The 24,265-nt window shown below is 37.1% G+C and overlaps 1 protein-coding gene across 1 annotated transcript in view; it reads right to left on the bottom strand.

The window, feature by feature from the left end:
• LOC144257160 (broad substrate specificity ATP-binding cassette transporter ABCG2-like) overlaps positions 1 to 4,929 on the bottom strand; it is a 46,447-nt gene extending 41,518 nt beyond the window's left edge. The window contains exons 1-2 of the mRNA XM_077803121.1: positions 4,739 to 4,929; positions 243 to 302 (exon numbers count right to left, since the gene is read on the bottom strand). Coding sequence (XP_077659247.1) covers positions 243 to 302; positions 4,739 to 4,929 — 251 coding nt within the window. The remainder of the gene's footprint in view (positions 1 to 242; positions 303 to 4,738) is intronic.
• Between the last annotated feature and the right edge of the window lie 19,336 nt (positions 4,930 to 24,265).

The following is a 24,265-nucleotide window of genomic DNA, read 5'->3' as shown; positions in this document are numbered from 1 at the left end:
CTCATTTGCTGATAACAAGGACAGCTGCTATGACTTATCACCTTATCATGTTGTGTTATTCATACTGAATTTTAAAAAGACTTTCTGGTCCTATGATTAAAACCACAAGCTAGTCTAAAAGCAAGTGATATACACTACTTAGGATCAGACCAGGAATGTCCATCAAATGCCTATGATTTTTCAAAGAACATTAAAACAGCAGCACCAAAAGGGCTTTGAATTATACTTTCTATTGTACTCACAATGTTTTGCCTCCACCTGAGGGTCCCATGATAGCATTAAGGCCAGGTTTCATGATCCCACTGTAAACACAAAAATATACTGATTTAGCATTTCTGTTTTTAAAGTGTTCTATAGTTTTAGAGGCTGCATTGAATACATTTAGTTGATGAAATTCCAGATAGATAACAAGCACTGAAACTTAAAGAAAATAAGTCATTCTTAATAGAAGTCTAGCATACATAGGATATCATCCAATAGTCAGGAATAAAGAAAAATCCCTCACATTCCCAAAATATCTTGAAACCATTAATGCTGTTTGGGAAATGACATATTTCCATTTATGTTCACAGATCACAAAATGAATAGTAAATTCTTGTCAATTATCTGTATTATTCTTATGCCTCTTACAACAACTTCTGAATAATGTTTGATGATCAGTCTCTTCAAATCCCCTCACGTGCTTCTCAGTCAAGTCAGACACAATGAATGAACCACTGATTTGGAGACTTATAAGCAGCAGTGTTCTCACTTTTAGAATCTCATCAGAACAAAAATTATTGTGTCTTCAGTAGAAATTCAAGAGTGGAATAAAGCACTCCAGAATATAAGAAACCATTTTCTCTCAGAAAATGGATGCAACTATGATTCATAGTGTATGCCTGAGGGCAGTGAAAAATCAGTGCAGAAGGGGTAATTATGGCACTATTGACTGTGCTAAGGCCCAAGAAGTCAAATAGGCTCAATGCTGTCCTAAATGTAAGAGGTGAAACTACTAAGAAGAATGAAATAGAGGAAGAGAACTAAGGGCAGGGCTACTGGAGGGGCAAAGGAGTGCACACAGCATTCTGGCTTTATACATTCAGAACTCTGGTGTCTATGCCAGTCTCTCTTTAGAATTGCTAGGCACATCAAGATGTGTTCTACTGTGGAATCAGTATCTATTCCAAGTGTAGGATCCAAGCCAACAGCTATATGTCCTCATATACTGATACCCTATGAGTGTACAGCTGTTATAAAATATGAAAGTCCCCACACTACTGCCCCACACCAATCACATCCAGAATGATCTCACCTTTCTTGGCCTGTAGCACCTGATCTACCACAAAGAAACTAGGGTTGCTAGTGGCTGGGGTGAAATGTACCTTTCACTTTGTTCATTGACTGAAGAAACTCTAAATCACTGGACTAGTATAATGAGAGTGTGGTAAAGCAAGAGCCAGCTGTGACTCAGAAAATTCTTAATTCATTTGATATCCTTCCTCCCCCAGTGTAAAGACTCACAAATGACTTGGTAGGTCTGGGGGTATAGGTCAGTGCTAGTATGGGTGTTTAGCATTCATGAAATCTTGGGTTCAATCATTAGCCATCCCCCAAATGCAAAATGTTTGGTTAAATTCTCAAAGCTCATTTCTCTACAGTTCTTAATACATCTCCCTTATTAATATCTACCTAGCAAGTGCTTCTAAAATGACCAGGAAACATTATTCCCTAAGTCTTCATTACTTGAAAAACTTCCCAAGTTTAACATACTTTCTCAAGGAATGATCAAGCCATTCTGAATGATTCGATCAGGAACAAAATGTGAATGTTAAGGCAAAGAATTTCACAGATCCTGCTATTTGGCTTTCTCTGGCACTAAACCCCAGTGTTACAGAAAACAGCAGTACTGTAGAATTGCAAATCCAACCGTTCCTATGTGGAGCAGTGACTGTTCCGCAATTCATCAGGCAATACAATTATGACGTGTCTACTGTGTGTGTACAACATACTCTTCTAGGAGATGGGATACAGATGAGAACAAATCAAGTAGATAAACAAATGGAAAAACAAATTCCTAGCGCCCTGGAGTTCACATTCTAGCCCAGGGATCAGCCCCCTATAGCTGGTGACTTATTTTCTATTTTCACAAACACTGTGATTTGACAGAGTCTTGCTCATTGGTTTAAGTAGAGTCTAGAGCTACTTTCATTCCACCAAGACAGTTATGTCCATCAACTATGGTCCACTATTTCCTGGTTTCCCCACCCTCCATCCACCATTCTCTGACCCCTCAGAAGCCATTCCCCCTTAATTTTCCACTTTATAGCATGTGTCTGCAGAGGCCCTCTTTTTTCATACTGTAAAATCTTCACGACCAGCCTGTGTCTTACTGTAACCACTTCTCCCTCCTTCCTTTCCCTATTACCCACCGCACCGCACACTGAATCTCGAGTACTGAGTACAAAAGATGAAAGTCTCCTGAAGGATTTCTGTTGGTTCTATTGCACATTAGTAGATAATGGTACAACCTTTGGTCTTGTTCTCTTTATGGGCAAAGGATCTAAATGTCATTCTTGGGGCATGGTCAACCTCCTCCCCCAATACACACACTTATCAAAAATTCAATCTCCTTACACCTGGCCCTCAATGCAGGGTGAGGAGCTTTTGTTCTGTCTTTGAATACTTCTGTCAATCACCACAAGAATGAGGGAAAATGCTCTAGTTTTCTGATTCATCCATCAGACTAAAAGAGGATTTATCTCTGTCACCAGCATTTTGTACAACACCAGACACCTACTAGAAACCCATATTTTTTGAATAAGTAAATCTCCACTTTAGTGTATTGAATCCCTAGTTGATTAGCGGGAAAGGATAAGTGAGGTAAATGAACCCCTATGCAATGTATGCATCATATATATATTCAACATGCACATATTCAAAGCATGGTACTTTCTACCTCTTTCATCACAAAATATGTAAGGACAACAATTTCTTAATTATTGTGTATTTTACAAAAGACTTGTCAGCTTTTCATAAGTCAAATCTATGTAATCATGTAGCAAAAAATCAAAGCCTTCCATCCACCATTCCTTTCCTCATTCTCCTAGTCAGGATTTCTTAACCAACAGAAGAGAGAAAAGAAGTAGGCAAGGCAGCAGGTTTTGTTGCATGGACAGAATTCCAATCCACACAGAAGCTCTGGCCTCAGCCCAGTAGCCCTCAGTTCCTTGCTATTCCTTTTCCACCTGTGCCTCAACATTTCTATGCTATCTTGTCACTTTTTTTATTTCTAATGGGAGTTGGCTAGCATTAACAGAAAAGTAGAGAGTTGCTTGAAAAATATCAAGGAAATACAACAAACACCAAATTCTGTATAGATCTTCAGCCAAACTGAGTCAAAAGATTCTTTTATAACCACTCTCCAGCCTTGGAGAACCAGGAGAAGCTGCTTGCTTTTTCTAGGAATGATTATTTCCCTTATAACACAAACAGAACTCATAGGTCATAGTATCTGAGCAAAGCCAAATTACATTGTGACAACATCAAAAGGAAAAAGAGGCTCACAAAATATCAGAAAACCACTGACACTCCTAATGCCCAGCATCTGTGAACTCGTGGAGGTACCTCTTAGTGATAGGTTCTAAAGTAACACTCATCTCCCTTCCACTCTAGATCCCACTTCAACATCGCACTTTGAATTCTGATTTTGTTGCTGGATGAAAAGAATAAAAACAAAATCACAATTTTTCGATATTTTAAAAATTAGATAACTTCAATTAAATTGTAGGGATCTTATATTTAAATATGTTCTACCTGTTTTTATTAGAGTGAGTAATGAGTAAATTGTTATAAACTGTGAACAACTATAAATAGACCATTCATTTAAAACAGGTCTATTTGAAAATAAAAATACTTTCACAATGTACTATCATTTCAACCTCTTTACTTCTAGAACATAAAAAGGACATATACTGCAAAGGTACCCAAAACTAAAACTTGTCTGTTTCAGAAAACATGTTTCAGTAGTGAAATTGAAAAACATTCTGTTTTAGAGTTTGGAAAGATCAATTATATACCTACAACCAAAAAGCAATAAAGTAGCCAGTGTGGTGGCACATGCCTGTAATCCCATCAGTCCAGGAGGATGTAACAGGAGGATCATGAGTTCAAGGTTAGCCTCAGCAACTTAGTAAGGCCCTAAGCAAGACAGGGAGAACTGTCTCTAAATAAATCATAATAAAAGGCTGAGTAGGAGATGTGGCATAGTGGTTAAGTGCCATACATTCAATGCTGGTATGAAAAGAAAGAAAGAAAGAAAGAAAGAAAGAAAGAAAGAAAGAAAGAAAGAAAGAAAGAAAGAAAGAAAGAAAGAAAGAAAGAAAGAAAGAAAGAAAGAAAGAAAAGAAAGAAAGAAAGAAAGAAAGAAAGAAAGAAAGACACCACCAGGCCTTTTCCGCCATGTGGCTTACATAAGGGAAACTAAATTGCACATTAATTGTTCATTTTCTCAAAGACTGATGTACATGGTACAATCACTTTAATGAATGGATTTTAGTTCAGTTCCTTTCAAAGCTAAACATACACTCAACAAGTGATCCAATCATTTCAGTCCCAATTTAGCCAAAAAGAAAAAAAGCTCAATATGTCTAATTAGATATTTGAATGCAAATATTCATAGCAGTTTATTGGTAATAGCCAAAATCTGAAGTTCACTGTAGGTCAATAAAGTGATCCTTTCAAAGGTTTATGCACATACTTGATATCTGATAGTTTCTTTTTCTCAGTTGTTTTTCGATTAAATAGAAAGCCTCTCTTCTCTTTTACATGATAACAGATGTTGTGAAAACTTAGCACAGGCCCTTTCTGGTCCCTGGAGCTTGTCCCAGGGAGGACATCAGAGTTTCTTTGGAACATGTAGTTTAAAATCGGGTCATTGTTGGAAGACATTTGGAGAGTTCTGTTTTTCTGTAGAGGGAAAAGCAATAGTAAGTTGACAATCCAGGTAAATAAAATTTTTAAACACGAGATAACAAAACATGAACACATTTAAACCAACCTTTTTTTAAATTGTGCTGCAGTGAGTAGTTTCCTTTCCAAAGAACAGCCCACATCACTGTGATAAGAACAACTTGAAAACCTATAATGAGAGAAGGATACAAATTAAAAAACCTGCACTCCAATTAGATGTCATATTTCCAAATTAAGGGGTCCTAAAAAGGGACAACCAAACAGAGGATTTCTAAATGTTGTTTATGAACTTCTTCCAATCCATCCCAGAGTCCTGCCTCTCCCAACCAATGACCAATCAGGCAAATGAAAAGAGTACAATATATAATAATAGTTGACAATATAGCCCTTTGAAACTAGAGAAGAACTCATGTAAATTTAAGAGAGATTGTACTGAGAAACTCCTGTGAATTTAAATAAGAGAAGTAGGTAACAAGTCTTGGGGGAGGGGTGTCTGTGGGAGTCAGGGGGGCAACACTGGCAGATGAGAAGTCCTTACCCTTTGTCTCCTCTCTGCATCAAGCTGACCCCACCCTACTGACACCCCATTTAGACCTTCTGTGAGAGGGTAGATAAACTTGGCACCTCTCAGTGGTGCTTTGTACAACTTTATAAAACTCACCTCCAGTGGCTTCAGTCAAAGATCACAGACTTGTTACCTTCTAGAAAAGTAAATATATAATGACATAAATTGATGTGAACATACTTTATATACAGAGATACGAAAAATTGTGTTCTATATGTGAAATAAGGATTGTATGCATTCCACTGTTATCGTGGATTTAAAAAAAGTAATTAAATCAATTTAAAATTTTTTTTAAAAAAAGAAACTTCAGTTTCACCCTCTGGATAAATTGAAGTGGATTACCTAATGCTAGCTGGACCTAAGAACTAAATTCCAGCAAGACCGTGCTCTAAATAGCAGCAAGGCCTTTCCAGTCACAAACAAAAGATATTAAGGTAGCGATCAATAAATATAGGAATATTGGTTCAGCAGGGTCTCTGGTGAAGTACACAGTTGATTTTCTTGTGAAAACAAACTTATTCATAGACACCAGGATGGGAACAGAAGGTTGGATAGCAATTTTTCTCTGTATTTATCAACCTTTTCTCTCTTAAACAATTGCTACACTACTGACTTTAAATAAGATGACATTGAATATTTTCTCTATATAAATCAACTAAATGTATGACTTAAATGAGGTATTCACTCTTCTCAGCTTCCTAGTGAATAGGGAGAATGAGTACTCATCAGTATGGATTCTGTGGGATCATGATGCATGAATAGCTTTGAATATATATATTAATATTAATGCCAATATATATTGATAACCACAGAAGTGTACTTTAAGTAGCAGAGATATGTGGTATGAGAATAAAATTATACAAGACATTATTTAAAAGGAAAAAAGTTATGAGGACCAAATCAATTAGACAATCAACTTTTGGTTCACATTCTGATGTGAACTTAGCATTGATTATTTTAAAGAACATATGAGGTTCTCATAGGTCTATAGAACCTATAGATACAGGTAAGGAGACCATTTGGGCTCTTTAATTTTCATTAAAACATTTCAATCCTAACTACCTACCCCACAATATATGGTTCATTCTTAACACTGTGTAAACCTTCCTCCCTGGTAATGTCTTCAACTGCTACCAAACTCATATCAAAAAGTGTCAGCACGATGTCTGAGGTGACAGATAAACAATTACCCTCATCTGATCATTGCACACTGTAGATGTATAAGGAAATGTTGCACCAAACACTTACCTATGTTAAATTAGTGTGGGTCCATTGAAAAACATATACATATATTTTTAAAACGAAGGACAATATATTTACATGTTATTTAAAGAACATGAGGGTGACCTATGCCTCTATAAAATGTAGGTTTATCCCCAATTAAGCTCCAGCCATCAACAGTAGCATATGAGACTACAGGCTCTCGGTGTCCAAGTGTGTCTTGTTACAGCTAAAACAATCTTCCTTAGGAAGTACACGTAGACCATGCACTACTGCATGCATATGGGCAGCACTGAGGGTGCTCTCCATTGCCATTCCTCAGTCTCTTCTGCACCCTCATGTGACACACACATAATACATATTCCTCAAAAATAACAGCCATGAAAATAGACACATGGACCAATGGTACAGAATAGGAGACTCATAGACAAAATCGTTTAGGAATACTCATCTGATCATCTTTGACAAAGACGCCAAAAACACACATGGGAGAAAGGACAGCCTGTTGAAAAATGGTGCTTGGCAAACAGGTTATTCATTTAGAGAAGAATGAACATAGAATGAAAATACAGAAGAATGAACATGGAAGCATGAAAATGTATCAACAATTCCTGTTGTTATATACAACTAAAATGCACCAAAAACATAGGAAATAAAATAAAACAAAAAGTTTAAAATTAAAAAAACAAAAACAAACAAAAAAAAAACAGGTAAAGCTTCTGTGAAGAACCAGCTGGAGAGGGAATTATTGATCATTGTCTTTCTACTATGGCCTCCAGGATACAATTTTGTTTTAAAGTGCAAAGGCCTTTCAGTTCATCTGTATCCATTCCAACATGCTCCCTCTGTCAATGTTCCACTCTAGTTGGAATTTTATTTCATTTTTCTTATGCTCACTTCAAATGCTTCATGGATGCCTAATGATAATAAATGCAGAAATGGGTTTGCAGGCTCCTGTGTGTATTTTAATACACCTTAAGAAAAATAATGTGTTCCCTAAGAGAACTCCTGAATAATGCCCAAGGCCCTGGAACAAATAAGCCCAATAAACATTTGTTATTATGAATCAGTATTATTTTCTGAAACTGGAGTGAGCATTTACAATTCATATATATATATATATATATATAATATATATATTTATAATTTTTATTATTACATATTATACATATATAATATATAATATTATATATTAATATATAATTAATACAATATGTTAGCATATATTAACATTGTATATTAATATACATTATATATTAATATATATTTATAATTCATATATAATACATGAATATATAATATGCTCTCTTCTTATACAAGCACTTTTTAAAAGCTGATTTATAATCTAGTTTTGAGTCTGAATTTTGTGGACTATTTGAATGTTTTCAATATTATTTTAATAAGTGTTGTAAATAGTTGGTTAATTTTTAAATTTAACTATCAAAACCAAAATGCCCACAGAAAAACTCTAAAAAAGAGCTCCAAAACTCTAGAAAACTACCCAAACTTGTGAGCAAACAGTGTTCTGGGAATAAGAAAAATAATTATTTGTCCAATCCTTTAAAAATATTAATGCAAACAAATATTTGCTCCACCAGCAGTAATTCTCATGTTCAGTAAGTTTTCATCCATCAATATTAACTTTCATTATCTTCACATATTTAGGGTCAGGCAAGAGTTTTATCTTAATTGACCTGTGCAGGACTCACACCAGACCTGGAATCAGTTGCACATCAACATAGTTTTCTGAGAAAACATTCTGAATGGACAGTTTTTATTTCCTACACTCAAATTAAACTGCCAAGGGTACAAAGTCAGTCATCTCATTTGAGCAGTGTGCTCTTTTCCAACAAAATGTGCACCCAATACCCACCCACCTTTCCTGTTATACAAACTTGCCCACTTAATAGTAATTCAAGTGACCAAGGGCTCCAGTCTCAGGACGCGTGTGCTCCGAGGCAGAGCATAAAATTGGAGATATAAAGCACAGATATGGAAGTTGAAAGGAGTCAGCATGAACTTCCACACAAGCTCTGTAACAACAGCTTCCACAAGGCCACCAAGCTTCTGGGCTGGTGTGACAATCCTGATACACTTTTCCCTACCTCTTTCTTCCTGCCCCTCCTTCCTCAGTGGAGGACTGAATGCCTCCCCTTCGCCTTAGCTCTCTAGCGACAAGATCTGCAGGGAGCCAGGACACTGCCTGCAGCCTCCACAGAGCCCTTCCCAGGATGGAGACAACCCCATGGTGCTAGATGCCCTGAGGTGGAGCACTCACCACAGGTAGGTGCCTGCGAAGGTGCTAGCAGCACAGCTCAGGGCTATGGGCAGCAAGCTGGACTAGGAGAGAGCCTGAATGAGACTTCTCTATGTAAGGCTCAGGCTGCAGGGCCAGAATGCCAAGAGCTTCCCAGACTCTGGAGTCAGGCTAGCCCAGAACAGGGTGGGGACAAGAAGGCAAAAGGCGTGGTGCAGCCTGACAGACTTTGATAACCTCCTGTGCTCAGGGCACGCAATGTCCAGGACCACCACCTTCCCGTGGAGTCATGTCACAGAGAACATTTTCTCTGACCACAAAGGGACAAAACAAAACCCCAGCCTCTGGTGCTTTTTCTAAATGAACAGAAGCAACTTATGTCTGGTATCAGTGGGGACTTCCTGGGCTGATGGACACCTCTTGTGGCTCTGCTGCTATCCTTGGCCCTGAGCGCTGGAGACTCTGACACCTAGGCTTTTCCTCTCACACTTCACCCATCCCAAGGGCAATAGGCAATTTCTGGTCAATGAGTTTGGGACAAATTAGATGGTTGCCCCAAGGCCAAATACATCAGGAAATGAATCTAAGGGGGTGGAGGATTAGAATGAAAGTATTCCTGTAGCAGATTTCAATGTCTTCACCCTGCTGAAATAATTACTTCTCTGCAAGAGTTTGAGACTGTGGAAACCCCAGAAGACAGTGTTGTTCAGGAGAAGGGCTGGTGGCCAGACTCTGTGAGTGAGCACTGCCATTCCAGAATTTACCCTGGCCTCTACCCTCAGAAAGTAGTACCTGTATGGAGAAATCCTTCTATCTGCATTTTACAAAGAAAACCACACAGGTATTATGTAGTTGACTCTGAAAATTATTGTTAATATTTTGTCACATTCAGGAATATTCAGGCATGAATAGAAGAAAAGAAAATGGACAGTACATTAATTTTTAGAATATTGAAGATACTGTATTGTAAACTTAAAGAGCATCAAGTATATGTTATTCTTTTAGCATTTATTCTGTCAATAATAATAAAGACACTGGGAAGGCTCATATACAAATGCATTTTATGAGATGGAAGCCTCGGCCCTCGCTCGGCGCTTGCTCAGCGCAAATGGAAGATGGCGCAGAACAGAGGCTTTGCTTATGGACCGAGCTCTGGACAAAGCACAGGGTCTCCCCGGCACCCCCCACCTCAGCAAACACCCTATGTGAGTAACATATGGAATCCATCTTGGAAAACCTTACTCACCATCTATCGGTGCACGTGGCTACAAGCGCCTTTCAGCAGCTGATCAGGTACCCAGTTTCCAACTCCCCCACCCCCAGTTGTGATAACTCAAAATTTTTCCAATAAGCTTTTGGGGGGCATAGGTATTAATACAGAACAGCAACGGTACAGGCACCTGGTTTCCAACTCAGAGACTAAGAGTAGGGAGGCTCCAGGTAGAAACTCAAGCCCTCCCACACTGGTTACCTCCACCACCCTGAATGCAGAGACTCAAGCCAGGAATAGACAACTCCACCTACTGGAAGAAAAGAAAACAGAGTTCTGAGACTTTTTTTTTTTTCTTCTTTCCTGGCTCTTCTCATCCAATCTCCTCTACCCTTCCCCCTCTGGTCCTCACATATGTGAATCCAAGAACTTTGCATGAAATTGGACTTTAAGAACTGAATCACCAGAATAATATAATATAGAGGAATTGCATAGGCCCCACCTCACCCCACCCCTTTATTATTTTTCTTTTCTTTCTCCCTCTCTTTCTTTCCTTGTTATTTTTTCTCTTTTCTTCTTTTTTTCCTTCTTTTTTCTTCCTCTCTCTATCTCACTTTCAACCTCATAACTTTTACTATTTATATGTAGGGTAATTTTCTAAATACAGATAAGGAGTTTGAATTTATACATTCTTCCATAAATTACCCCTGTCTATTCATTAGAGTTCTCCTCACCATGCACAAAAGTTAACTCAAAATGGATCAAGGTTCTAGGAATCAAACCAGAGACTCTGTGTCTAATAGTAGAAAAAGTAGGCCCTAATGTCCATCTGTGGGGTTAGGCCCCAAGTTCCTTAATAAGACGCCTAGCACAAGAATTAAAACCAAGAACCAACAAATGGGATGAATTCAAACTAAAAAGTTTTTTCTCAGCAAGAGAAATAATATGTGAAGTGAAAAGGGAGCCTACATTCTGGGAACAAATTTTTACCTCTCACACATTAGATAGAGCTCTAATCTCGAGGATACACAAAGAACTGAAAAAGTTAAACAACAAAAAAACAAATAACCCAATCAACAAATTGGCCAAGGACCTGAACAGACTTCTCAGAAGAAGACATAGAATCAATCAACAAATACATAAAAAATGCTCACCATCACTAGCAATCAGAGAAATGCAAATTAAAACTACTCTAAGATACCATCTCATTCTAATAAGAATGGCAGCCATTATGAAGTCAAACAACAACAAGTACTGGCTAGGATGTCGGGAAAAAGGTACACTCATACTTTGCTGGTGGGACTGCAAATTCGTGCACCCAATTTGGAAAGCAGTATGGAGATTCCTTGGAAAACTTGGAATGGAACCACCATTTGACCCAGCTATTCCTCTTCTCAGACTGTACTCAAAAGACCTAAAAACAGTACACTACAGGGACACAACCACATCAATGTTTATAGCAGTACAATTCACAATGGCTAGACTGAGGAGCCAAACTAGATGTCCTTCAATGGATGAATGGATTAAAAAATGTGGCATTCATGCACAATGGAATATTACTCAGCACTAAAAAATGATAAGATCATGGCATTTGCAGGGAAATGGATGGCATTGGAGCAGATTATGCTAAGTGAAGATAGCCAATCCCTCCAAAAAAAATGCTGAATATCTTCTCTGATATAAGCAAGGTGACTCAAAATGGAGTAGGGAGGAAGAGCATGAGAAAAAAAAATTACCTCTAGATAGGGAAGAATGATGAGAGAGAAAGGGAGAGAGAATGGGAATTGCATGGAAGAGGGAAGGAGACTCCCTTTGTCATACAGAATACAGGTATGACAATGTGAGGGGGAAAAAAGAAGAAGTGGGTCACATTAGATTGGTTAGAGAGAAGTGATGGGAGGGGAGTGGAGGGGAAGGCAGGAATGGAAGGACAGCAGAATAAAATAGATATTACTATTGCTGAGGGTATATACGTGATTGCATAACCAATGTGATTCTGCAACCTGTACACTCAGAAAAATGAGAAATTATATCCCATCTGATTCAAATGTATGATATGTCAAGATCATTGTACTGTCATGTGTAACTAATTAAAAGAAATTTAAAGAAGTAAATACATTTTATTCAGATTTCATTTTAAACCAAAATTATGATACATTGTTGATGATCAGATCTTAGCCAATATTGTGGTATCAACATTTTCTGAAAGTAGTTCAAAGAAAGTATCTATAAAAAAGAGAAAGAAAATGTGATATTGATATAAAGTATAAATAAAAAACAGGATGATAAGTTTATATAGTATTTTGGGATTATATAAATAAAAGGAATTAGAATGCTGGGGATGAAGCTCAATGATAGAGGGCTTGAAGCCTGAAAGTATCCCCTAGACACATGTAAAGAGATTAATAAATAAATCCAAACATATACCCAAATTCTCTGTGTAAAAAATAGTTGGTTGAAAATAAAATTCTAGTGTAATTTTTTTACAGTTGACTTAATGCAAATATACAATTTTTATAATGAGAAAATCATTGTTTTTAAAGGTGAGATCAATTGATAAAATGAACATATAAAGAGACACTATTCTTAGAATCACACCTTCACTCAAAACAGGGCCAAACAAGAGAATCAAAAAGTTTTCACTTTATTTTTCATCTAATTCATAAAATAGGTTTCTTTTAATTAAATTTTTGTGGGCCAGTTATTCCACACCTCAGTGTAGTGGCCTGCTCAGAGCCACAAGCTCCTGCCTTGTGTGTTAAGGAACTAGGTGAAAGAACTTCTGCTTCCAGAAATTCTTATACCACCCTATAATCATCTCTGTGCTGTCTTTTGTGGTTTGGATCCTTCGTGTCCCAGGAAAAGCTCACGTATTAATCCAGGAGTGTTCAGAGGTGAAGTCATTAGATCGTGAGAGAAATAATATTGTTCGTAGATTAATCGTTTTGAAGGAATAATAATTTGAATAGACTGTTGGGTGACAATAGTAGGCAGGAGGGACATGGCCAGAAAAAGTAGTTCATTATGTAAGTGTCCTTGGCTGTCCTCCTCTCCTGTTTCAGGAATAATGAAGGATTGTTACAAAGCTTGTCAAAATTATATTCTTTCATCTCCTTCTCTCCTCTCCTCTCTTCCTCTCCCACTGGGCCCTTGTATTCCAAGAGCTCGCCAACTTTCCTCCACCATGTCTTTCCTTTCTGCCTCACATAGAACTCTAGGAAAAAGAGTTAGCTAACTATGAACTGAATATCTGAAACTGTGAGCCCAATATAAACTTTTACTCCTCTAAGTATATCTTATCAGGTATTTTGGTCATTGTTATAGCAAGCTACCACACCTTGGTTGGAAAAACTGCACCTGTATGTGGAAATCTCAAGTTTTGGACTCTCCAAAGGCAGCTCTATTAGCTCAGGATGGCAGGGATAAAGTTGTTTAATAAGTGGATATAATCATGAATGGGTTCTTTAGCAATAGTGGGAAACACAGTGGCTGGGTGTGAGTCTATCCTGAATTCAGGGTGATATTAAGATTGCTTAGTAATATAGTTTGAATGTTGTCTCGTTGGCCCAGGTAAGTCAATGCTGCCCTTTTTTGCTGCAAAGGGAGTAGGTACAATGAAAACCTGGCTGGAGTTCAACTTCTGATTCTTGGAGCAAATCACAGTGGGTGCTACAACACTCGGACATATGGGCATCCTTTGTGATTATATCCAGGTTTTTGAAAGATAGGCAACAGTCATCTTCTATCCCCTAAATTTCTTATTTAGAAATTACTCAGATAGTTTATCATATTCAGCATAAGAGAACTTTAGGACTTCAAGCTACATGAGAAATACATTTATAAACATTTATCTCATTTCTATTTACCTAGTCTATCTTTTGACTATCTGCATTACTGAGACATCAGACAAGCATTTTAAGTTTTTTCTTTGTCAAAGAAAACCCTTATAAGTTAACTTGATGTTCTTGATACACATGATGCACAGGAGTGATAATGCAATATGAATTTACCAGTTTATTAAAGGACATATCAATCCAAATTATATTTATGACAAAATGGAAGAAGCCAAGGTAACCTTATTTCATTCAAATAAATTTTAAGATATTCCTTTGCAGTCTTATGAAGTCTATGGACCAAATTTTTTAGGTACAGCAGATCTTATAGCAACCTGATTTTTTAAAAAGACTGTGACCTTTCTTCTTCTTCCTCTTCCTCTTCCTCCTCCTCCTCCTCCTCATTTTCCTCCTTCTTCTCCCCCTTTTCCTCTTGACTCTTCTCTTCATTTATTTCCTCTTCCTCCATCTTCTTTTTCATTTTTCTCATTTTTAAATCAATATACAAATTAACTCTTAGCTGTTTGCATTCATGTAGGACTGTGAAATAAGCCTGCAAGTGGCCTTGAAGAACAGTTATCCTTAGAAAAAGAAGAAAATCAGCAGAATAAAAAATAGAAAGCTAACATGTACAAAGTGACTCTATAATTGCAGTTTAGGATTCATTTTAAAGGTATTCTCAAAAATATTTTTAATTAGGCATGCTCAAATAAACAAAATATTAAATTAGGCATGTAGAACACAAAAGCAAATTCACCAGAAAAGGCCACAAGATGTTACTGTGAGTCAGTTGTGTTAAAAAGTGCAGGAGAAACCCTGGCAAAAGAGCAGAGTGACCTTAAGAATGCCTGATAAAACTATTCCTTGGAATTAAGAGGACAGTTTGTCTTTACAGGTTTAAGTTAAAATCTTCCAAATGCTGTCTCCATGGCCTATTTTGAGGCTAATACTATCTTTATTTGAAGGGTGAAGATCAGACAGAATTAAGTATCAAATATTTTTTTTTTCCTTTTCATGGATTCATAGCTACAAGTGACCCAGTTGGAAAATGCCAACACATGGGCAACATGTGGAGATGTAATTATTATTTCCCATTGTTTCAGAATTGTATCAAAACATGTCAAAATTATATTCTTTCTTTACTTACACTGCAGTTAGAACCAGATCTAAGGACACTTGAAATGAAGGCCAAACCAGGTTATCACCAGATTTCTGCCATCAAATGTGGGCCATTTCCAACCAGAACCAGACCAAATGAGAGAGAAACCAAAGGGAGCATCTGTAGACAGAGAATCTTTAATTCCCTCTGATCGGGAACCACATTCCCCCAATGAAGGTCAATCCAGAGCTTCCTTTCAGATGTCAAATCTTGTCTGTCCATATCCAACCCCCTCACAAGAAAAGCCAAATGAGAGGGAAAGAGAAATACAAATCTGATCACTGAACCAAAGGGACTCACAGGCCAGGACATCTTCAACCCAGAGAGCAAAATGAAACTATGTATTGAAGGTCCACAGTGCTGAACCAGGGAAAGTCCCAGGGATGGTCTATAGGACAAGTGACTTGGACACTTTTTAACTTGCCCAAAGGTCTCTTTAGCAGCAAGGGGATGATAAGCCATAGTAAATATTCTTCTGGATGTTATTTTCGGCTGTCTCATCAAATTGCTACCAAATAAAGTCCATTTTGCACACGAAGTAGTATGCCAGTCATGGCAAGGACAAGTTTTGTAAAAGAGAAAAAGCATATTCATAAATTGACTCAGCACAAGGAGAGACCCTCCTGAGACTAAAGATTATAGGTTTTTCTGGGATAAAGGTACAGGGTGATTGAAGGCATGAGGAAAGTTGACTGGAGGTGAAGTAAGCAGTGGTCTGCACATGTGCAATCCAATGTCATAGCTATTCTCAGGATGCTTGTTCAGAATACATTGGTGTTAGCAGGTGTAAGAATGGAATTTCTGGCCCTCTGATGTAAAAAATCTCAACATTCAACACCTGTGCAGGTCCAGGTGAAGTCATTGGCTTCAACAAAAATGGGCTTTGAATCCCTGGGAAACAACCTAGGCAAATGATTTCACCATGCCCCACATGTCCCTGGGTTTACCTATATCCAAGATAGTGGGAATCTAATAGTGTATTGCTCAGATCCATGATTCCTAAAATTACTGATTTTTATATTCAGTTAATAAGAAAAGCAAGTAAAGCTGGAATATTTATTTAGATTTATACCTCTGTTTCACAGGAATTGGGACTGAATACCAAAGTTGGAGGAGAGGCTATGTGCACAGTGTTCACTCCCTTGGTTCTTTTCACTACTACTGGGGGCCTCTAAGAACTTGGGCAAAGTCTTCTATAGTGGTTCTAGCAGTGATGAGCAAGTAAAGGAATGGAAACAGCTAAAACACTCATCCTCCTGCTTTCACTAATAGTAGAAAGAGATAAAATGTGCATGGCGTCTGTCTTGGAGCTCAGAGAAAATATTAATTTGGTGTGAATTAGCCCAGAATGTGCATGCCAAAGGACAAGACATAGTGAAGTCTCTTAGAAGGCAGAATCCACAGGTGAAAGGGGAAGTAGATAAAAAAGAGGGCCAAAGAGATGGATAACAGGCAGGGAAAAGACTGAATGGGGAATGAAATTAAATTCCATGCATGTATGATTGTGACAAAATGAACCCAACTACTATGTATAACTATAACGTTCTCATACAAAAAAGAACAAGATTAAAAAATGATAGGACTAAAAAGATTGTGTTTATTAATCCAGATCTGTATAACAATAATATTATTGTTGATATTTTGTATTTTTCTGACCTACAGACAGATTTTTCCAAAACCCTCTGTCATTTAACATTGGATAAAATGAAGTCTTCTGACAGTGAATCAAAGTATCACTTTCCCTCTGAATTGGGACCATTGAGATAAAAGAATGGCACAAGGTTCCCATAGCATGAGACAAAACATGCTTGGCAAATAATCCTCAATGTCTTCAGAGGACATATTCTGAAAACCACTGTAGTTTTCAGACGCTGGTTGAAATACTACTTGCTTTTGTGCTAATTTCTTAAAATATAAAAGTAATGCTTTGCTGTATTGTTTGTTGTTGTCTTAGCATGATCCTTTCTTGCCCTATGTATGCCTTGTCCAGTTACCTGCCATCTGCCACTGTGGGCCACTGGACTGCTCCAATGCTGAATGCCCTTAACTGTCCATGCCCCACCTGATAGAGAACAAAGACTTTGTGTTAATTCCCCCAACTCTGCCCTCTTTCATCCAGAAGCAGCTTGGAGATTCTGTGGCCCAGAAATGGAATGTAGAAATTGACAGTGTGAAAACGTAACAGTAGTCCACTTTATGCTTTGAATATATCCATTGTTGCTCTGCCACTGAAACTTATTTTTAAAATCAACATGTTTCTCTTCCTCTCTCCCTGTTCTTCCCTATACTCTCCCTCTCCCTAATCACAGGGGAAACTGCATTACTTTTCTTTCCCATCCTAGACAGAGTTATCTATCCTTGAGTACACACCCACCATAGAAAGGAAATAACCCAGACCCTGAGGATGGTACCAAAAGATCTCAGACGTGACTATCTCCAAAATTAACAAATGAATTACAACTTCAACAGAAAACTTGTGGAATGCAGCCTTTGAATCTTCTCTTTAAAAGCTTCAGTGGATGAATGGATTAAAAATGTGGCATTTATACACAATTGAATATTACTCATCACTAAAAAAAGAACAAGATCATGGCATTTGCAGGGAAATTTATGGCATTAGAGCAGAGTATGCAAAGTGAAGTTAGCCAATCCCAATAAAACAAATGCTGAATGTCTTCTCTGATATAAGGGGGGTGACTCAACATGGGGTAGGGAGGGAGAGCATAGGAAGAAGATTACCTATAGATAGGGAAGAAGGGTGGGAAGGAAAGGGAGGGAAAAGGGGAATAGCATGGATGGTGGAAGGAGACCCTCTGTAAGGGTCCGGCGAAACGTTGGAGGAAGAGACCACAAGAGACTGGCTTCATGCAATAAGCAGGAGGGAGTTTTATTGAGGAATTCCAATTCAGCGCACTGAGGCTCAAGGCTCACTCAGGAAGGGAGAGTGGCCCAGAGCCCAGAGCAGAGGTCAAGCAGAGCTTAAGTACACTTTTTGGGGAGGGCAGGGGGGCTTTGCATACATCAGAACAAATCATCATGAGGCACGGGGAAATTGAACAACAACTCTGAGACATGATTAGTACATTCATTGGCGGAAACAGGCTGGACGGGGGTGATTGGTCACTTCTAAGTGGGGTACACATTTAAACTGATTGGTTTTAGGGCCTCAAGGACTACGTGACATACTACACAGAGTCCCAGGTTATTAGACAACCAGTGGAAACAGTGGAAATATTTACTGGGCAGTTCCAGTATTGTCCTAACAGCTACAGGGATTACAGGTTCTGGGGGTAGCAGGGGAATTTTAACAATACCTAGTCTTTCACTTTTTAACTCAGGCCCTGCAGTTTAGAAACTTTACAATGCCAGTCTTTTATACTTTAACCCAGGCTTTGCAGCTTGGAATCAGCTTAGAAATTTTACCTTTACACCTCATCATTATACAAAATACATGTATGAAGATGTGAATTTGGTGTCAACATATCTTATATACAGAGATATAATAAATTTTGGTATAAAGGTGTATTAAGCATTGTAATGCAAAATAATAATAATAATAAGAGGGCTCATGTAAAAAAACCTCCACTGTTCTTGCTGTAGGGCAGTACCAGAGCCTCTGGTACAGGAGTCCCCTGTGTTTCTCCTTTGCTAGCAAAGCAATAAACCTTCTTTTTTCCTTTTTCTAAAAAAAAAAAAAAAAAGAAAAGAAAAAAGAAAAAGAAAGAAAGAAAAGAAAAGATAAAACAATAAAATCTTGGTTTAGTTTTTTCTTCATTTGTATTTGCTTTATCTCATTTATAGCATTAGAATCATAAACCCATTGCCTGGAGGAACTTGGTCACTCAAGTGCATGCTGAATGAATGAATAATGGACATATTCTTAGTTTTTCATAAAACTAACAGGAGACATCAAGGTGCCCCACAATCCAAAGCACCATCAATGTGAGAGGGTGACAAAGGCTTTAGCATCTGCATATTTATCAACAATAGGAATAAGACACTTAGGAGGATTTAGTTTTAAATCAAGCCATCATGCTTGCACACAGCAAGATACGAATGAACTTGCTTGAGAGTGCTGTACCTTTGGTCCTGCTCAAGAGCATCATGACTCCATCATTGAATGCCATCTGCTAACCAGGAAGACCTGGCCTGCTACCCAGGAATACCTGGGCCCACCTCCAGGACGCTACCCTCAATTACCGAAAACATCATCATTAAACCTTTTACAAATGATTTTTACAAAATTTATGGAAAATGGAAACTGTTGTGGTTTGAATGTGAAGTGTCCCCCAAAAGCTCATGTGTGAAGCAATGCAAGGAGGTTTAGAGGAGAAATGATTGGGTTATGAGAGCCTTAACCCAATCAGTGAATTAATCCCCTGATACTGAGTGGTGAAAGTGGGAAGGGTGTAGCTGGAGGAAGTGGATCACGGGGGCGGGGGGGGCATGGCTTTGGGGTATATATTTGTTTCTGGTGAGTGTAGTTTTTTTCTCTGCTTCCTGATAACCATGTGAGCCATCTCCCTCTGCAACATTCTTCAACATGTTCTTCTGCCTCATCTGGAGCCATGAAGAATGAAGCCAGCTGCCTGTGAAACTCTGAGGCCACAAATAAACTTCCTCCTGTACAATTGTTCTGATGGGGTCTTTGTGTCACAGCAGTGAAAAAGCTGACCAAAACAGAAGTAATTTATTTAATTTTTTAAGATGACTCTTAAGGAAAGCATGAAATGTTAGTGTTAGATGAAAAACACCAGGTACCTAAGTTAAACTGACATAGTTGAATAGTTTTCAGTGGACTAAATGAATGCACAAATGTTAAGACAAAACCACTATCTTAATAAACTTAGACTAAAGTGTTAAAAGTTTCAATTTGTACCACATCAAAAGACTCAAAAAGTTTTTTTTTTTTTAAAATACTTGTTAAAGCAATTACATTAATTATTGGATTGAGTTTTATAGGTAATATACAGGTTTTACAGGTAATATATGCATATTCCTTGTAGGTAGTCTCAGGTTATCAATAAAATGTGAAATATGAATGAGTTAAAAGAAAATATCTTTATCTTGGCATGCAATAATTCACTTAAACACTTCCTGTGACATCTTGAATATCACAGTTCCTATTTTTTTAAAGAAAGAGTGAAATGAAAAGTCATGATACCAGTAACTATGAAGTGTTGATATTTCTGTTTAAAACCATGTTATTTAACATGTACTACTTTTAAGATAAAGCACTGTAATAGATAACTTTATTAACAAATACTTCTAAAAATTTTTTTTTGCATTGAGTAGAAACATATATATATAGAGAGAGATGAATGAAAGGCAATATTATAGATTATTTTGTTATGACTTAAGACTCTGAATGAATGTAAAGTAAAATAAATTTTCCAAAATCCACATTTTTTTCTACTCCTGTTCTTTATTTGAATTAATGAGGAATAAAGTATGAGGAAAAAACAAAGAAAATGATTTATGAAAATTAAATCTGACTCTTCTTACTATTAAAATAAGTGTACATATCAAAGAATGAATAACATAAAGAACACAAAGGTTGTGAAACATGGTGGTCATGTCTTAAATCACCCTTTATCTTTATTTTGGCATTCTCCCAAATTAGGTAACTTGCAACTATGAATCCATAAGAAGAAAAAATATTTTTTTTTGGTAATTCTGCCTAATCTTCATATTCCTTGAAATAAGGACAGTATTGCCCTCTAAATGGCCCATGGGGACAGCATTGGGAATATTTTAACTTAGAACTGTCAAGGTAAACTGTCTGCTTAATTCTGAGGAATAGCTAGCAGGGGTTCCTGGGGCCACTCTGCTCTTTTGAAGGGGTTTCTCCTGCACTTTTTTTAAAGGTGTAGATGGACACAACACAATGCCTTTATTTTTATGTGGTGCTGAGGATAGAACCCAGGTCCCACCTGTGCACTAGGTGAGCACTCTACCACTGAGCCACAATCCCAGCCCCTGTCCTGCACTTTTTAACACAATTGACTCATACAAATATCTTGTAATCTTTTCTGGTGAATTCACTTTAGGTTCTACATGAATTTAATATTTTATTTATTTGGGAATGCCTGATTTTAAAGCTTCTTGGAAGTACCTTTAAAATGAAACTTAAACTGCAATTATAGGGTCAGCATGTAAAAGTTCGAAGCTTTCTATTTTCTCTTCTACTGAATTTCTTCTTATATTAAGAAAAACTGTTCTTAAGGTTGCTTGCAGATTTATTCATTTCACAGTTTTGTGTGGAAAGCAAATATCTAATATTTAACTTGTAAATTCACTTGTGAATTAGAAGAAGGAAAAAGAAGAAGGAGGAATAGGAAATCAATGAAGAGAAGCATCAAGAGGAGAAAAGGGGTGAGGAGCAAAAGGAGGAAGAAGAAGGACAAGGACATAGGAGAAGGACAAGGAGGAGGAGGAGAAATAGTCACAGCCATTTTAAGAAATCAGGCTGTTATGAAATCTGCTTTACCTAAAAAAAATTGTTCCATAGACTTCATAAGACTGCAAATGAATATCTTAAAGTTTAGTAGTATAAAGATGTTATCTTAGCTTCTCCCATTTTGTCATAAATATAATTTAGATTAAACTGTACTTTAATAAACTGGTCAATTTATATTCCATTATCACTCCTGGGTATCATGTGTATCAAGTTAACTTTTAGGGGTCTTCTTTGACCAAGTAATAACTTGAAATGCTTTTCTGTTATCTGAGTAATGCAGGTACAACTGCCAAAGATAGACTAGGTGAATAGAAAAGATAAATGTTTACAAATATATTCCTCATGTTGCCTAAAATCTTAAATTCTGTGATATTGAATATTGATAAATCATATGAGTCATTTCTAAGTAAGAAATTTAGGGAATAGAAGGCAGTTGCCTGTTTCTGAAAAAAAAAAGACAGATATTATCATAAGGGTGGTAGTACTCCCTGTGATTTGCTGCAAGAAGCAGAGAAGGTAAACTTCAGCCAGGTAATCAGTGTACATACTCCCCTTGCAGGAGCAAAAGGAGGTTGTTAACTCACCTAGATATACCAGGAAAGTATCAAACTGTATTACTAAGCAATATTAAAATCACCCTGAATTCAGGATAGACTTAAACCCAGCCTTAAGTACCATTCATGATTATATCCAGATTATTAAACAAATTTATTCCTGCCATCCTGAGCTAAAAGAGTTGCCTTTGCAGAATCCAACACTTGCAGTGTCCACATACAGAAGCAGTTTATCAAATCAGGGTGTGTTAGCTTGCTATTACCATGACCCAAATACCAGATAAGAATACTTAAGAGGAGTTAAAGTTGTGGGCTCCCAGTTTTAGATGTTCAGTTCATAGTCAGCTAATTCCCTTGCTTAGAGTTCTATATGATGCAGAACATCATAGAGGAAAGTTTGTCAGCCCTTGCAAGGCAAGAAGGGAAAGAGAGAGAGAAAAAAGCAAATAGAAGAGAGGAGAAGAGAGAGAAAGGAGATCCAAGGACAAAATACAATCCCCAAAGATACATACTTGGATGAACTACTTTTCCAGACATGTTCCACCTGCCTGTTCCTGTCACCCCCAAAATGTATTCAAATTATTATTCCTCAAAAGAATTAGCCTACTAAGTTATTGCTTTCATAATCTAATGATTTCACCTTCAATATGCTTGAATTAACACACAAGCTTTTCCAGGGACACTAAATATCCAGAGCATAAAAGACAGCACAGAGATGGTCATAGGGTGGTAACTCAGAAAGAAACACTAGAAGCGGAAGTCCTTTTATCTAGTTCCTCCACAAAGAAGACAGAAGCCTGTGGTCTAGAAAGCCATTCCATTTAGGTAAGGAATAACTAGCAAATAATTTTAAAAAACCACAAAGAAAACTATTTTACAAAGTAGATAAAAAATGAGGTGAAAACTTGGTTGATTCTCTTGTTTTGGCCCTATTTGAGTGGGGGTTTGACTTAAAGCATTGTGTCTCTTTAGATGTTCATTTTATCAATGGATTTACCTTTAAAAGCAATGTTTTTTTTTCATTGTAAATGTATATTTGCATTAAACCAAGTGTAAAATAAATTGCACTAAAATAATTATTTTCATCCAACTATTTTTACATAGGGAATTTGGTTATACGTTTTTATTTATTTATTTACCTCTTTTATGTATGTACAGAGCACAAATCTAGGGTGTAATCTATCATTTTCAGTGCTCTGATGTCTTACTCTTAAAAATATTTATTTTTTAGTTATAGGTGGATGCAATATCTTTATTTTACATTTATGTGGTGCTGAGGATGGAACCCAGGACCTTGTGCATGCTAGGTGAGTGCTCTACCATTGAGCCACAGTCCCCAGCCCCTGATGTCTTTCATTTATATAATTCAAAATACTATATACAACCTGTTATCCTGTTTGATATTTTTGCTTAATCTCAATATCACATTTCCTTTATCCTTTTTTATAAATAAATACTTTCTTTGAACTGCTTCAGTGCAGTTGAAATGAAACCAGAATAAACTGTATTTCTGTATGAGTCATCCCAAAATTCATTGACATTCATTCATTGACAGAATGAATCCTAAAAGAATAACTTTATGAAAATGTTTGGGTTCATCATGGATATATATGGATATGTATGGATATATCCTTGAAGTTCTTTAAGTCTAAAATACAGTATCTTCAATATTCTAAAAGTTAATGTACTGTCTATTTTCTTTTTTTTTCCTTTTTGCCTGAAATTTTCCTGAATGGGACACAATATTAACAATAATTTTCAGGGTCAAAAGATGATACTGTGGATTTTCTTTGTAAACTGCAGATTGAAGAGTTTCTCCATGCAGGTGCTACTTTCTGAGGATAAGGGGGAAAGCAGTACTCATTCACAGAGTCTGGAAACCAGCTCTTCTCCTGTACCCATACTGTCTTTTAGGATTTCTACAGCCTAAAAATATTGCACAGAAATAATTATTTCAGCAGTGTGTTAACACACTGAAACCATCCACAGGAATACTTTCATTCTAACCCTCCACCACCTTAGATTCATTTCCTGATGTATTTGGCCCTGGGGCACA

Source organism: Urocitellus parryii, chromosome 10, assembly GCF_045843805.1.
Source record: "Urocitellus parryii isolate mUroPar1 chromosome 10, mUroPar1.hap1, whole genome shotgun sequence".
NCBI lineage: Eukaryota > Metazoa > Chordata > Mammalia > Rodentia > Sciuridae > Urocitellus > Urocitellus parryii.
This window is presented reverse-complemented; position numbering and strand designations above follow the sequence as displayed.